The following is a 15,727-nucleotide window of genomic DNA, read 5'->3' on the forward strand; positions in this document are numbered from 1 at the left end:
TACTCGAGCGAAAGAGAGAGAGAGAGAGAGAGAGGGAGACAGAAAGAGAGAGATGAGAACTTTTCGAGTTTGGGCAAACATTTAATTACGCATGCAATCGGAGAACTGAAGGATGTTGAGAGAGTGTTTTCTTGACAACTTTTGCAAGAGTTGCCTCGTTGCCTAGTTGGGCGCATGCTATTGACAGCCACTGTAAGCTGCACTTGTGTCTGTGTGGGTCTGCTGTCATCATATTTAAATAACTCAATTTTGTAGCTACCCAAAAAAAAAATCTTGCACATCTGACATCTTCAATTTGCTGTAGTTTTTTTTTTTTTTTTGTAGTTTTGCTGATTCTGTTGCATTTCGAGTTGCAGTTACAGTTACAGTTCACTTGATCCCTTTGGCTTTGGCTTTGGCACACAGTGGGTGCTGCAAGTGTACGCATGCTAATTAAATTCTTTTCCTTTTCTCTGTCTCTTTGCAGCTCACATATTTCCATATTCATAAACAGTCAAAGGACAAGAAGCAGCAGCAGGACTCTCAACTCAAATCGCAAAACTTGGCTTTTCAGCTAGTTGGTAAGTTGAGCATATCTACATATATACTGGCCTATACTTACATGTGTGTGTGTGTGTGTGTGTGTACACTTGGTTTATTTTACCGTTTTATCAAAGAGCATCACAACAATGACAGCAACAGCAACAACAACAATAACAATAGCAAGCAGTAAACTTATTGGAATTTCAAAATGTCGACATTGACATGCGTTGAAAACGTTGTCAGTTTGTTCCCTCCACTCCCCCCGCCTCCCCCTAGCCAACGATCTCCGCTTGTGTAGACCCCCGCCTCCTTTTTATTATTTTTTTATCTCAGTTTTATTGTATTTTATGTCGCAGCCAAAGTCAACCAAAAATCGGCTTAAAAATTCGAGAGCAACAATCCGAAAGATGCGTATCTTGTAGCTTTTATGCGGCTGCCGCACGCATTATGGAACTGTCCCCCCTCCCTGTCTCCATTCCTCTCTCCACTTCCCTCACTCTCTCAAGATGTAACTGAATATTTTCATTTTCTATTTCATAAAGTGTCGCTGGGGTCAAATGAAGCTGCAAGCGTATTTCCACCTAATAGCTGCTCTCCCTCTCCCTCTCTCTTTCTCTCTCTCTCTTTTGTCGCTCTCTCGCTCGCACAGATATGCATCTGAGCTGCTTTGTGTGTGTGGCATTTTATTGTCATTGTCTGTGGTTGGGCTCCACGTCTCTTCCTCTTCCTCTCTCTCTGTATCTGCGGCCTTTTGTTAGGCCAACTAAATCAGTCAACAGTCGACGGCACAGATACAGATACATTTCCCCCAGATACAGATGCAGATACGAATGTATCCGTAATTGCGTGCTGGCCATGCAGCTGCCTCTTTGCCTCTTTGCGTCGCCGCCGCCGTCGCCGTCGCCGCTCGACGTTTTGTTTATGATTTGTCAAGATTTTAATCCCATCGAAAATGTGTTTTAAATTGCAGCGCCTACGATAAGAATTGGGCCAAAGGTGGGAGAAGCGACTCGCTCGCTCGCTCGAAATAAACCTGAAATTTGTCGCTGGCCACAAGTTGCAAGAGTTGCGTAAGAGGGAGCGAGAGAGAGAGAGAGAGAGACAAGAAGAGGGAGCCAGACAATATGGTGACCATAATTTGAAACAAAAAGACGAACTCCTCTCCGCCTGTCTGAGAAGAGTGCTAATAAATTCACCTTTTATCGCAAAATATTGTCAACATTTGCGAAAGACAAACAGCTAAGCCCAATCCACACACACACACACACACTCGCACACGCACACAATTACCTCTTCGCTTTCCGCCTGCGTCTGGAGCACATCTTCATGGCGCGGTTATGTGTGTGGGAGGTTTTGGCAACATAAATCTCTCTCTTGTTTCCCCTCCCTCAGTCACAGTCTCAGCCTCATCCTCTCTCTCTCTCCCCACTTCTCGTGTGCTCACGCTCGCTGACTTCTGATTGAGGGAAAGCCCCCGGAGAAGCTACAGCAACAACGACATCCTGCCGCCTGCCGTCTGTCTGTCCGTCCGTCCGGTTGTCTGTCTGTCTGTCTGTCCGGGTGTTGATTTTTGTCAACCTAATACAAAGCGCAAACAAAATTTGTGTTGGCATTTGGTTAGATTTGCCATTTCTTTGCTTTTTCCTCAGCTTTTTTTCTTGTTTTTTTTTTTGGTTTTTGTTTTGGGTGCTGGCGGGAAAAGCATCAAAACAATGGGAGGTCCATATATGTATGTGTGTGTATGTGTGTGTGTGTGCGACATATTAGACTCGACACTAGCAACAACAAGTTAGTGTTGAGAAAGGATTCCATTTTGTATTTTCGTTTTGGATTTTCATTCTAGGAAAACTCAATGTACACTGAGCTCCAAAAGTTAATGCAAATTAGAGCGAATTATTACCTCAAGTAAGAGTTGAATAGATTGATTTGGGATTTCTGTTGATTGGGCTAGACAAGCATCAATGCAAAAAGACAGAGAGTAAACTTTAAGAAACTCTATAATACAAAGATTGGAAAGGAAAGCGAAGCGATGTCAGACAATACTTTAATATACCTTTTCATTGCTAAACTAAAATATACAACAATGTGATAAAGCAAGCGACTAAAACTAATTCCAATCGCTAAGTTTTACAAAAGTACATATCTATGTCAAATTTCATAAGGATAGCTGCCAAACTGAATGAGTAATTCGAACAGAAAGCAACGGACAGACAGGCAGACAGACGGTTGGATTAATTCAGCACATATTCTGCTGATTAAGAATTCATATAGTATGTATATGAGAAATTATAAAAGCTTTTGCTAGAGTATTAAGGGCGTCAGCAATTGAGCTGGTTTATCTGTCTCTCTCTCTCTCTCTTTCTGTGTCTGTCTGTCAATCACTCGCTGCAGCAGCACATCAATCAATCAGGTTAAAGAGAAATAAATGTTGCAAGTCGAATTGCAATATGCATTCATACAGTCATTCATGTTGCACTCATTCAGCAAACGAGTATTTATAAAATAATGAAATCGACCAAGAGAAAATGAAAACAGACAAACAGGCAAATAAAGCAGGCTGCGCAAAAAACGAAAAGCTGCAAAAGAAAAACACATGCGCGAATTTCGCTTTCATTAAATACTCGTAGTTCATGCTGCTGCTGTTTGGTGTGGCACACATTTCGCTGCTGCTGCTGCTGCTGCTGTTGTATTGTGCCAAAACTTCCACTCGAGCCAGCCACTTGCAACCCGCCCACACTGGCGAGGCAAACAGACCAAGTTGAGCCACCCAAAAGCATGCCACAAGCAGCAAGAACAGAACAGCAACAGCAGCAACAACAACAGCAACAACAACAGCAACAGCAACTCCAGCTGATGTACATATGTTAATTAAAGTCATTACGTGGAGAGGCATGCTGCATGCTGCCTGCTGCGTGCCACAGAATGAAGTACCTTGCGGCGTCGTGTGCCGATCCTCGTCTCAGCTTTTGTGTTTCCTCTGCCAGTTGGCTAGTTGCCTCTTGGGCTCTTGGCTGTTGACTGTTTGCTGTTTGCTGTTCACTAGCCAATAGAGTGAATGGCCCAATTGGCCAATTTTCAGAGGCAAGGTAAATGAATGTCGACCTCTGAATGTGAGCGACTGTATGACTGCCTTACTAAATGATTGACTGACTGAACGAATGAAATGAAAATGAAAAACTAACGATTGACTTAACTTAAAGTGGGATGGAAATGATTGACTAACTTATAAATGTGAAAAACAATCGATTCATCGTGATTAAAATGATTGGATTATTGACTGAATGATATAACATAATTGAAGATTAATTAATTAACTGACTAAAAAATTGAATAGCTGATGGACTAGAAAATTAAAAAACTAACTAAGTGATTGAAAGAAATTATTATTGCATAGAATGAAAAACTGATTGAATAAATAAAATGGACTAGTAAATGTGAAAAACTATTGATTTACTTGATGTGTGTTCGAAATGATTGACTTACTGACTGAAGGATTAATAATTGAATTACTAGGTGAATGATTGATTAACCAGAATCCCAAACGACTGAATGCATGATATACTAAATGATGAGCTTAACAATAATAATAAATGCAAAACACTTTATTATGATTGCTTATAGTGATCAAAATGTTTGAAATGAAAGATTGACTTAACTGATTTAATGATTGAATACTTGTTAGACTAGTAAATGGAAAAACTAACTAAAATATTTTCAGAAACTTGTATTGCATAGAATAAAGTACTGATTGAATAAATGATTTACTAAGAGCTTAGATTGCTGTGACTGATTGATCTGTTAAATGCTACGGATTGATTGATAGACTAGCAAAAGACTTAACTGACTGAAAGAGTGACGAAATGTACTAAATTATTGAATTGAATTTATTGATTGATTGAACTGAATAACTGATTGAATGAGCGATTTATTAGATGATTGAAGTAAGAACAGACCGATTGATTATCTAAATTGTCAACTAAGTAAGAGAACGCGGGATTAAAATAACTGAAAAACTAGCTGGCTTCCATTGACTGACTGATTGAAAGCCTGACTCGTTGACTGACTGAACGACATCATAATTCAATCAATTAGTAAATGAGCAACGTTCGCTTGACATTGAATTGAATAGATTTTGGTGTGTTTGCGAATTGCGAAAGCAAATTACGAGTTGCAAGTGACATTATGTGAAGAGTTGGCTGCGTGGGGCACGTGTCGGAAAAGCATTGTGTTCGACATAATGGAACATGGTGCATGCCACATGCGACATGCTACAATCTGAAAGCCGAATGTCGAGTGTTGTTGCGACGACGACAAACAACAATACATGCGTAACATTTTCCAGTTAAAGTTTTACAGTTTTAGGGTAGACTCGTGGGTGTTTTTTGGGTCTCTTAATGATGTGCAACATGCACAAAATGTGTTAATGAGTCGCACGTCGCTGATAAGCAAAGTGAGATACAAATACAGATAGACAGAGGCAGAAAAAGAGACAGACACACAGAGAGAGAGAGAGAGAGAGAGTGACTAGTGAAGTAGATAAATGGGCAGATGGAGACTGGATGTCTGGCAATTCATTTGAGTTTGGCGACTCTTTGATTGACTTTCAATGGCAAAAACCTGTTGCCCGCTTTGGGCTATCCTTGGGCTACTTTTGCTTTTTCAAGCACATCGACAAATCGCAATCGCAATTGCAATTGCAATGCCAATTCGGTACTGGCAACAGCAACAGCAACGGCAACGGCAACGATGAAGGCGAAATTGAATTGCTGCATGAAATCGAATTGGCCAACAGCCGCCACCATCTCGTGTATCCATAAGATACAAGATACAAGATACTCGCAGTCGTAGTCGTTCACTCGTTCATTCGTTTCACTGGCAACACATGCTGTGCTCTGGTCATTTAATACATGCAGCTGCTGCCGTTGCCGTTCCCATCGCTGTTGCTGTTGCAGCTGGAAAAAAAACTAAAAGAAAAAACATTAAACGATAGAGCCACAGCTAAATTGCTTTGCTTAAACGCAACGCCCACACACACACACACACCCACAAGCTGGCATAGAAGAGATAGACTAAAGAATGAGAATCGGAATGAGAACAAGTCCAGTAAAGTTATCGATGGCAATCGATAATTAACAATGCTGCCAACTTGATTTGAATGAAAAGAAAATACAGCAGTTGAAAAAAAACTTTGTAAAAATATTGCACTATATTGAAATTGAAATTTGTATTTGGCTAAGTTTAGCAAAAAGTTTTTCAAATATTTAAAGTGCTGATACTTTCAGCACTATACTTTTTGGGGAGTGGATTAAACTGAACCCATGTCCGACTCAATTAAGTCTTTTAATTAACTCGTATGATTGCTTTAATTAAAACGGCATCAAAACAAATATGTGTAAACGTTTGTGTATTAAAATTTTTAAAATTTTCACATCTGCATCGCTACATAGCACAAGTAATAAATTAAAATATGTAAAACACACTAAAAAAACATGTGTGTATTTATGGAACTGATGTCAACTGCAGAACAACGTTTAAATTCCGCTTTAAAGAAGTTATATGCCTAAACTTTATGAATTTCCTCTCACATTCAGCAATAGCGATTAAGTTTTTCCCTTTTCTATACTCGCCTAACCATAAGGTACAAAGGTATTATAGGTAATAACAGTAATATACAATCACAATGTATTTTATGACTTGAATATAGGATTTGGTATATTTTACGTATTTTTGGTATATGAATTTTGTATGAGTACACATGTTTTCGGTATATTTATATGGTTTATCGACAAACCCATCTATGTAGCGTTTTAATGTTTGGTATATTTTAGTATTTTTATCTGTATATTAATTTAACAAAGTTGGCCTTGCAGTATATTAATTCGGTATATTTCCGCATCTTGTTGGTATATTTATATGGTATATTTTATCAATAATACCGTTTCTGCAGTGCTTTAGCATTTGGTATATTTTAGTATGTTTTCGATATAGTAATTCAGTATATTTGACTTTTTCGGTATGTTTAATTAACGATTACGCTTTACACTGTATTTTGTATTGAAATTGGGTAACGAGTATCTCACAGTCGATCACACTCTGAACTGAAGCTTGTTTTTTTCTTTTGCATTTCGGACCTAATTGAAATATTCATTTGTGTGCAAAAGTTGTTGGAGTGCTTTCGTGTTGTTGTTTATATTTTGTTTAGTTTTTTGTGCTCGCCAAACTCAATCAGCCAAATCAAAATGTTGCCTACAAATAAACGCCAATTGTTGACTAGCTGTTGCTGTTGCTGTTGCTAGTGAAATGTCTATGGAAGACCACAAACAACTCGTTAAAATTTGCATGTGAAATGCAATCGCCTAAAACAAAAACGGCCCAAAAATATAGCCGACAAAAAATACAACGAGGCGAATACGCAGTTGGCTCAACACAAAAGCAACGTCCAGTTTTAGTTTAGTGAGTGAGTGAGTGTGAGTGGAGAAGGGGAAAGGAAGGAAGTGAAAGGAAAGGGAGGGGGGGTACGCTGGCAGTGCCATAATAAAAGCAGCTACAACATTTTAGCCATGGCCACGGCTATCAATTTGATATATCAATCAGCGTGGGAGAAAAATGATTGCCAGTTGTCTCTCTCTCTCTCTCTCTGCCTTTCTCCCTCGCTTTGTTTGTAGTTCGTTATTGCTGCGAATGCCCAAAAAACAAAGCGAAATAAAAAACAGAATAGACGAGTTATACAGCGATAGATACTAGATAGATAGATGGTTAGGTGGAAAGGGAACAAATCTGCAATTTGAAATCGGAGTTTCTGTTGCAAACTTAATGCCAGCGCAATTGCAGCACATTTCAATTGCTGCCGCTGCTGTTGCTGCTGCAGTTGCTGACTCTGCGGCATTTGCAACTTGGCCTTGTGGCAGGCCATGCTTCAGTCTCGTTCTTCGGTTTCTCTTTCTCTCTGCTCTCTGCTGGCTGCCTCAAGGATTAGCTCTTTGCTTGCTGCCCATAAAGGGGATCTGTATGCGCCTTCTGTGCTCTGATTGATTTATGGTCACGCTCATAAAAGTGGGTGGCCAGCGGCGAGTCAGCGGATTACCAACCGATGCTTGGAAGGAGAGAGGAGGGATAGCGGAGTGCCGAGTGCAGAGGGAGGGACAGTAAGAGGGAGCGACGGTAAAGCGGCTCAGGCATGAAGCAAAAGAAGAAACAGTGGGAAGATGTCAGTTTATTTTTTTTTTGGTTCTGCTATCAGTCACACACGCACAGCAAAAGCAGACAAGGTGACAGACTGCCAGATACCCTAGACTGATCTACACCATGTTGTTAAGTGTCAACTGGTAATAGTTATTTTTTGAAGTTATATATATGTATGTACTTATATTATAGAAACTTCTAGTACAAAACATAATTAATTTTATATGTAAATCAAAAATAGACTCCTGGGTAAAAAGTTCACCCTCAGCATATAAATAATATGTCTATGTTTGTTAATATTATTTTCAATAAAGAAATTAACAATTTTTTATATTTCTTAAAAGCTTCAACTCCAATTGTACGCTTATTGTTGAATTACAGATAACTGATTATTCACATGAAGTTTTACTTCCTTAAGAAAATAATTAATGCATAGTTTTAGTTATCAATATGAATATTGCAAATAAATCCAAATATATTACAACTATAATTAGACGCTTATTATAATGATTCCCAATTCAACGCAAGACTTTTGATGTTTAGAATAACAAGTTAAATTCCTTGAAGCACACTAATTGATTATAAAGATACTAAAAACAGATTCCATTTTTATAATATTAACTTATATATGTAAATTACTTTGTAATTTGAAGAATATTTTAAATTTTCCTATAAGGATTTCCCTTTACAACTTTATAGGGAATTAGTCAAGGATATCGATAGCACACTTACTATCGATAAATATGTTAGGCAAATGTGCAGCCAAGTTTTGTGTGGCATTTGCAATTTAGAATTATAAATGCATACTCCCTCCACTAGCAGCAGCAATTGTGCAGGGTATGGTAAAAGTTTTGCCTCAGCTCGGTGGCTCGGTGGCTGTTAATAGCTTTAATGCTGTTTTATGGCATTCGTCGAGTGGCCAGGCAAATGCTACTGAGCCCTGTGAACTGCCAGTAGAAGGAATAAGGGGAGAGAGAGGCGCAGGGAACTCTGCTAACTGGGAACTCTGAGAGCTAAGAGCTAAGAGCTGAGAACTGGGACTCTTGGCATGCCAACGCCAAATGTTTTACATGCGTGTTGCTCTGTTGTGCTTATTGCTGTTGTTGTTGCTGTTGTTGTGGCGGCAACAATGTTTTGTTTGGCGGTCGCATAAATAAATTGGGATTGGGATTGAAGTCGAGGAGTCCGCTCCTCTTTTCTTTTTTTTGGTTTTGGGTGCTCTCTTCCCCCCCGTTGACTCGTCTGGATGGGCAAAGCTCATAATTCCAGCTTTTATTTGTGGGATTTCGGCATGGCATGTCAGTCATGTGTCGTTCTCTGTGAGTGTGTAGAGTGACTGTGTGTGTGTGTGTGTGGAGTGAGTGTGTCTGCTCTACTCCGCTCTGCTTCGCTTTGCTTGGCCCATCCGCCCGCATGCGCATTCGTAACGCTTTCAATTCCCAACGCTGATTAATGGCTTTGTTTTCTCTTCTCATCTCTTCTCTCCCGCAGATGATGCGCTTCTTTGTCAGCGCTTGAGTATCGCGAGTGTCGTTAGTGTAACCGATACCGGAATACCTGAGTGTCCCCATCATCATCAACAGCAGCAGCAGCAGCAGCAGCAGCAGCAGCAACATGTATCCGGCCAGCGCCAGCAGCAATGCCGCCGCCGCCGCTGCCGCAACCAAGTTCCAGAACCGTTGTGTGTCGCCGCAATTCGCCAGCTTTGCGCCGCCACCGCCCTCCGATTATCCGCCGCCTCAGCAACAACAACAACAGCAGCAGCAGCAACAGTTGCTGTCGGGACAAACCACCGCGGTGGCTGTGCACAGTGCACCGGGACACGGCTCGATGCGACATCTGCAGCGCAACCAGGCGCTGACCATGAGTGGCCACGGACATGGGCATGGCCATCCGGGACATCCAGGTCATGGTCATGCCTCACATGGACATGGCATCAATATGGGCATGAATATGGCCATGGGCATGGGACATGGCGCCGCCACATTGGGACATCACCATCAGGGTGGCCATCGCGGCGATCTCATATTCCCCGATGACATGGATAGCATTGAGTTCTGCATGCCAGCACCGCCATCGTCCTCGTCCTCATCGTCACAGCAAAACGGGGAGCTGCTCCTGCTCCAAGGCAGCCACGGGGAGGCATTCACGGAGCGACGACGTCGTGGCCACAGTCGACGCAGCAATCACAAGATGGATGTGGAGCAGCAAGTAAGATTGTCATTGAGATTATATATTTTTATTTGCTACCTATTTTCATTCCTTCTTCCTGTTTTCTATATCTTTTCCTTTATTGCATCGCAATCTGTCTTGCTTGCTGTTCATTAATTTCTCATCCTTAACAACTTGGATGAGTATCTCAGTTTTTTTGTTAAGTTACATTTCTCTTTTCACTTTTGATCGCTTCTCTCACATTCTATTCTTCAATTATTCCCTTTTTCTTCCATTTAAAATTCATCATTTATACGTTTCTGCTTTGCCTACATTAACATTGCTTTGCCTATCATTAACTTTACTTTTCACTATACCTTTTAAATTTTGATTCCAAATCTGTTCATTCATTTGCCATCCTTAACTTTCATTCTTTTCGCATCTTACTTTCGCTTTTCTATCTCTATCCTTAAACGTTTTTAGCTTTTTGTTTTATGTTCAATTGTTTAGTCTTTGCTTCTGTTGACTTGTTTCTTTGTTTTTATTTCCTTACATATTCCCTCCCCACTTTTCTTTCGTTTATTGATCTCTTTGTTTTGTTATCTTACTTTCGCTTTTTCTATTCTTTTCGATTCGACGTTGTTTCATTTGAAACTGGTTTACTTTTACTTCTCTTGAGATCAGAAGTTCCCCATTGAACTGTGCTTATTAAGATCTCTCTTTCATCTCCTATTCCTTAAGCGTTGCTCTTCGCTCCTTCCCCTATATGTTCTTATCTCCTTATTTTCCTTCTCTTTCTACCCCTTCACCTTGACTTCCTAATTCCGTTTCCTAGCTCGTTCACTCATCGCCTTAATTATCTTTATGCTCATTCTGTAACTCTCTCACTTAGCTTCCACTCACCTTTCAAGCAATGTCTTCAAATTATTCACTCTGTTTTCTCAATCTCCGTCTTCCTCTCCTTCCGGGGCACAGGTGAAATGGTCGCGCAAGAACATCGCCGCCACTATGGAGCGCTTTGAGCCCACCACGAACACACAGTCGTCGTCGTCGACCTCCTCGCTGGACTATGGCTTCGCCGCCGGCGTCATGACGCCCAGCAGCAGCAGTGCCACGCCCTCGCACGGCGCTGGCTCCGGCTCGTTGGGCATGTCCTCGACACCCTCGCTGCACGTTGCCTTCAACGGCGGAGGCGGCGCAGCTGGCGGCAGCAGCACAGCCAGCGGAAGCGGCGGCGGAGGAGGAGGAGGAGCAGCAGCAGCTGCAGCCGGAGCACCATTCAATCATGTGTATTCGTATGCTTACTACGAACCCGGGGCAGCCAAATGCCATACGAATGTGCCCGCCCAGGGCAACGGTCACCATCACAATAACCATCACCATCAACAGCAGCAGCCGCAGCCGCATCCGCACTCGAAGAGTCCGCCACGCAACTCGATACGCGCACTGCTGGCGAAGAGTTTTCGCTCAAAGTCATCGTCGCACAGCGGCCAATCGACATCGTCGTCGCCCAGCGCCGAGGAGCGGGATCGTCACACGTACACCACACGCTACGGCACCACCGAGAATCTGTACGAGGAGGTCAGCGATCAAAAGATACGCAAGGTGCTATCCGACAATCGGATCGCCAGCTCCGGTTCGGGCAATGTCAAGGAGGAGCTGCGTCGTGTGCAGCACAATCACTTCCGGGTGCTCGACGAATTGAATCTGTCGCTGGAGGCCCTGATCATGCCGCCCACGCCGCCCGACATCAGTCCCAGCCACGGCGGACCGGCCAGCGCCAGCGCAAGTTCCAGCGATGTGCAGCACGAGGCGCCAACCACAAGTCACAGCAGCGGCAGCGGCAGTGGCAGTGGAAGTGGCAGCAACAGCGGCTTTGGCATGGGAATGGGCATGAGCATAGGAATGGGAATGGGGGGCATGGGTGGCATGACTGGCATGGGTGGCATGACTGGCATGGGTGGCATGACTGGCATGGGTGGCATGGGTGCCATGGGCAACAGCTCGTCGTCGTCGTCATCGTCCGCACAGGCGGCCAAGAATCAAGTGCTGGCCACAGGCCAGCGGCCACGTCGCGGCGGTTTGCTGGGCGGTGCGGCGACAAGTGCCGCATCCAATTCGAGCTCGGCATCGCATGCCAGCCTGGAGAATCTGTCGAGCACATTGAACAGCATGGAGCTGAAGGATCATGCGCACAGCAGCTGCATCAATCCGGAGTTCGATGAGGGCGACCTGGACAGCGGCTTCAGTGGCAGCGGCAGCAGTAGTGGCGCCAGCTACAATGAGAGTCTGCGCTACTATAAAACGGGCACGCCCACCAGCCACAGCCACAGCCATAATCACCACAGCCATAGTCAGAGCCAGAGCCAGAGTCACAATAACAACAATGGAGGAGGCGGAGGCGGTGGAAGCAACAGCAACAATAATAATCACATTCACACACTGCCGCACAATCTGAATCGCAGCTGTCGATCCTCGACCGCATCGGGCACATCCACATCGAAGAGCAGCATGGCCAGCTGTGGCGAGGATCAGGGCATTGCTGGCATGGGTCTGGGTGGCATCGGTGGCATGGCAGGCATGCCGATGGGCGGTATGCCCATGACCATGACTCCAGGCATAGCCATGAACATGGCCATGGTCGGTGCCCTGCCGGAGTCGGCGGCGTCCGTCTCCCCCTTCAACTATCAGCGTCGATGCTCGGCGGATCAGCAGCGGGCCTCGGGACGCTCGATGGCCTCGACTGCGGGATCTGGTTCCGGAAATGGAGCTGTGGCCGTTGCTGCCATGGCGACTGGCGCGAAACCCAAAAAGAATTTCTGGACCATGAAACCGTGATGCTACAAAAAGGCCCTGCGACACATTTGCAAGAAATGGAGCATTGTTATGGTGAGTACTCTTTTTTTGGATGTCATTCGAGAACTATAAAATAAGACAGCAAATATTTGCAAATTTATTAATATGGGATTACATATACACACATACATATGTATGTATTTATTGATATAAGAAAAGATCGCTTACATTTTGATGCGTCGTTTGACTTGCACATCTCGGTTCAAGTTCGGGGACAGTGATGATCTTTAGTCTTCATTTTTTTCCACATTTTTGTAATATATACTTTGTTTGTCTTAAAGTAAAAAACAGTAATGTACAGTTGAGTTAAAATTTAGTATTACAATTTATGAAATATTCATTGTATTTAGCAGGTAAACAAATCGCACAGGGTTGTATTTTCACACTGATCAAAACAGAGTTGTATTTTGGCACAAAGCTTCGACATTTGCAGATTTTCAAGTCTCACTACAAATTAATAGTTTTAATTTTCTTCCTAATTAATTGTGTTCAGCTTTTAAAACAGTTGGCAATGATCGTCGTAATTATGCAATTGCAATAAAGTTAATTTTCAACTTGACAATAAATATACTTTTTATACTAGCTTAAAGCACAGGGTTGTATTTCTACACACACAAACAGAGTTGAACCTCACATACACGCTGTTTTGTTTTTGTTTTTGGCCACTTGCAATTTATGAAGCAAACATTTAATTAATTTCTAGATTCTGCAGTTGTGTATTAAAGAACTTTTTTTGTATTTTTTAATTTTATATAAGGCAGTCTGGGAGTCTATGAAAGTGCTTACAAGAAAATAGTAACTATCTTCATCTCGATATTTGGATTGATTTGATCTGTGAGCTGCGTTGTAATTCCCAAGTTGTAATTTGACATATGCTCAGTATAAATAGGAGCTTTTATGCATCCCTGACCAAGGGTCGGTCGCCCGTCTCACAGTGTCAAGGGTTGGCGACAATCCTCACTAATTGTTGCGCTAATGGCTTCTAAAGTCTCTGTAAATATTGTAAATAAGTGTGAAATTGTACACATTACCACATTACATTGATAGCCTTATAATCCTCAATAGAATTAAGGAAAAAGTAGTAAAATTTAGTTTAATTCACTGTGAGACAGCTCTCTATGGGGCAGGAGAGTAATGACCGACTTTTTGCTATTATTTAAAAAAAGTCTTAAAAGCATTTTTGTCAATATTAATATATGTACATATGTACGATGTATGAATTCTCTCTGTGATCAATGCAGATTTTGTAGATATGTCGCGATTACTGTTTATCACACAGTATCATAATAAATTGTTGCATTTGCCGCAACTTTTATTTAAGAGCCAACGTTAAATGCTGAGCATATCGTTACCGCTTAGCGTTATCGTTATCGTTATTATTATGTGCAACTCCCCTCGGAAAGTTCGCGAGCTGCACCACGAAGTCTGTGTCTTGGTTTCCGTGTCTCTGTCTGTCTAACTGTTAGCAGCATCAATTTCAACTTTTCAACTTTAATCATAATAAATTTGCGGCATGGCCCAGACCCTGAGCGAGAAGTGGTGGAGGAGGGTGAGTGGCGGCACTCTTCAACTGCAAACTCAAACCCTCGGCTCCATTTCAAATCAACGAGCCACTTCCGCTGTCGCAGTCGCAGTCGACGTCGCTGCTGGCGTCGCGAGAGACTGAAGCTGAAGCTAAAGCCAAAGAGCCGGCACTCGCATATTCCCAAGATAATAAATTTATTAACAGGCCGCCAGAGCAACAGCAACAACATCATCATTATCTGCAGCGGGCAGCGCTAAATTCCCCACACCCACCGGCCTCTATACTCTTTTTTTTTTTTTTTTTTGGTTCCCAACCCCGAAATGAATCAATTAAAACTGATTGAACTTCATAGATTTGTTGCAGCTTCTCTCATCTCTTTCGCTCTCTTGTTTTGTGGTTGGTTATTTTTATGCTTTCCACTTGCAACTGAAACTGGGGTAATACCGGATTCGGATTCCGATTCGGACTCAGATCCGGACCGCATCATCATCTGGGCTATGTGGGAACATTGCTCTCGGACAGCGGCAGCGACTGCGGCATATGCCCCCATTTCCCATCTTGGCCTGCCACAGGGATTACCAGCCTCATGAGTGTGTGTGTGTGTGTGTGTGAGAGAGTGTATTTGGCCATTAAGGCGCCTGTTGAAATCGAAAACCCAATAACATTAAATGTCTTTCGGCCTAAGATGCAATCGCTTCCAGCATTTGCCCACTCGTATCGATTTTCTTCAACGAGAAGAGAAGAAGACACGACACACGCACAATGAGAGCATGAAATGCCCCCATTCAATGCTCAGCACCCTTGTGAATAATGCTGTTATTCATTGCATTTTGTTATAAATCTGTCAATTTGCACAATTGTGCGTGCGCTTTGTGCATTCGACAGGGTCAGGCCGGAAAAGCCGTGCAAGGAAAAGACACAGAGACAAAGAGAGTGTGTGAAAGAGATGCACGAGACTAGAGCTGAGTTCAGTTCAGAGTTGTTGGTGAGGGAGGGTGAATCAATGCAGACGACACTCGAGGCTGGCCTGAGGACTCGACTCGACTTGGCTCGAGACTACATCCGCACTCACATTCACATTCGCATTCGCATCGACATCCGCATCCGCAGGGCGAACGTAAAAAAGCTGTTGCAAAATGCTCTCGTTGCTTGCTTTTGTGCGTGTTTTGATTTATAGTCGAATTTTGTGCCGAGGCGCAACTAATTTGCCTCGAGTGTTAAGTAGCATGCGAAAAATGATGTGCGTGTGTGTGTGTGTGTGTGTGGAGAAAGGGATAAAGGGGGAGGCGGCAGCATCATGTGGTGAGTGAATCGAAAGTGCTTGGCAGGGTGGCAAGCTAATGAAACGGAATGAACCGCATGCATATTCCATGTTTACATCAATATCGAAGCCAGCTGTCCGTTCTTCTGCTCAATGCTTCAAACTAGTTGCATGCAACATGCCACATTTTCGTATTTTTATTGTAAAAATCATTTAATTGTATATACATA

The 15,727-nt window shown here is 42.8% G+C and overlaps 1 protein-coding gene across 1 annotated transcript in view; it reads left to right on the forward strand.

Moving 5' to 3' along the window:
• LOC133847092 (hornerin) overlaps positions 1-15,727 on the forward strand; it is a 109,468-nt gene that overhangs the window by 81,953 nt on the left and 11,788 nt on the right. Inside the window, exons 3-5 of the mRNA XM_062281881.1 lie at positions 467-560; positions 9,196-9,915; positions 10,831-12,744. Coding sequence (XP_062137865.1) covers positions 9,319-9,915; positions 10,831-12,693 — 2,460 coding nt within the window. The 5' untranslated portion in view covers positions 467-560; positions 9,196-9,318 and the 3' untranslated portion in view covers positions 12,694-12,744. The remainder of the gene's footprint in view (positions 1-466; positions 561-9,195; positions 9,916-10,830; positions 12,745-15,727) is intronic.

The sequence above is a fragment of the Drosophila sulfurigaster genome, chromosome X, assembly GCF_023558435.1.
Source record: "Drosophila sulfurigaster albostrigata strain 15112-1811.04 chromosome X, ASM2355843v2, whole genome shotgun sequence".
NCBI classification, from domain to species: domain Eukaryota; kingdom Metazoa; phylum Arthropoda; class Insecta; order Diptera; family Drosophilidae; genus Drosophila; species Drosophila sulfurigaster.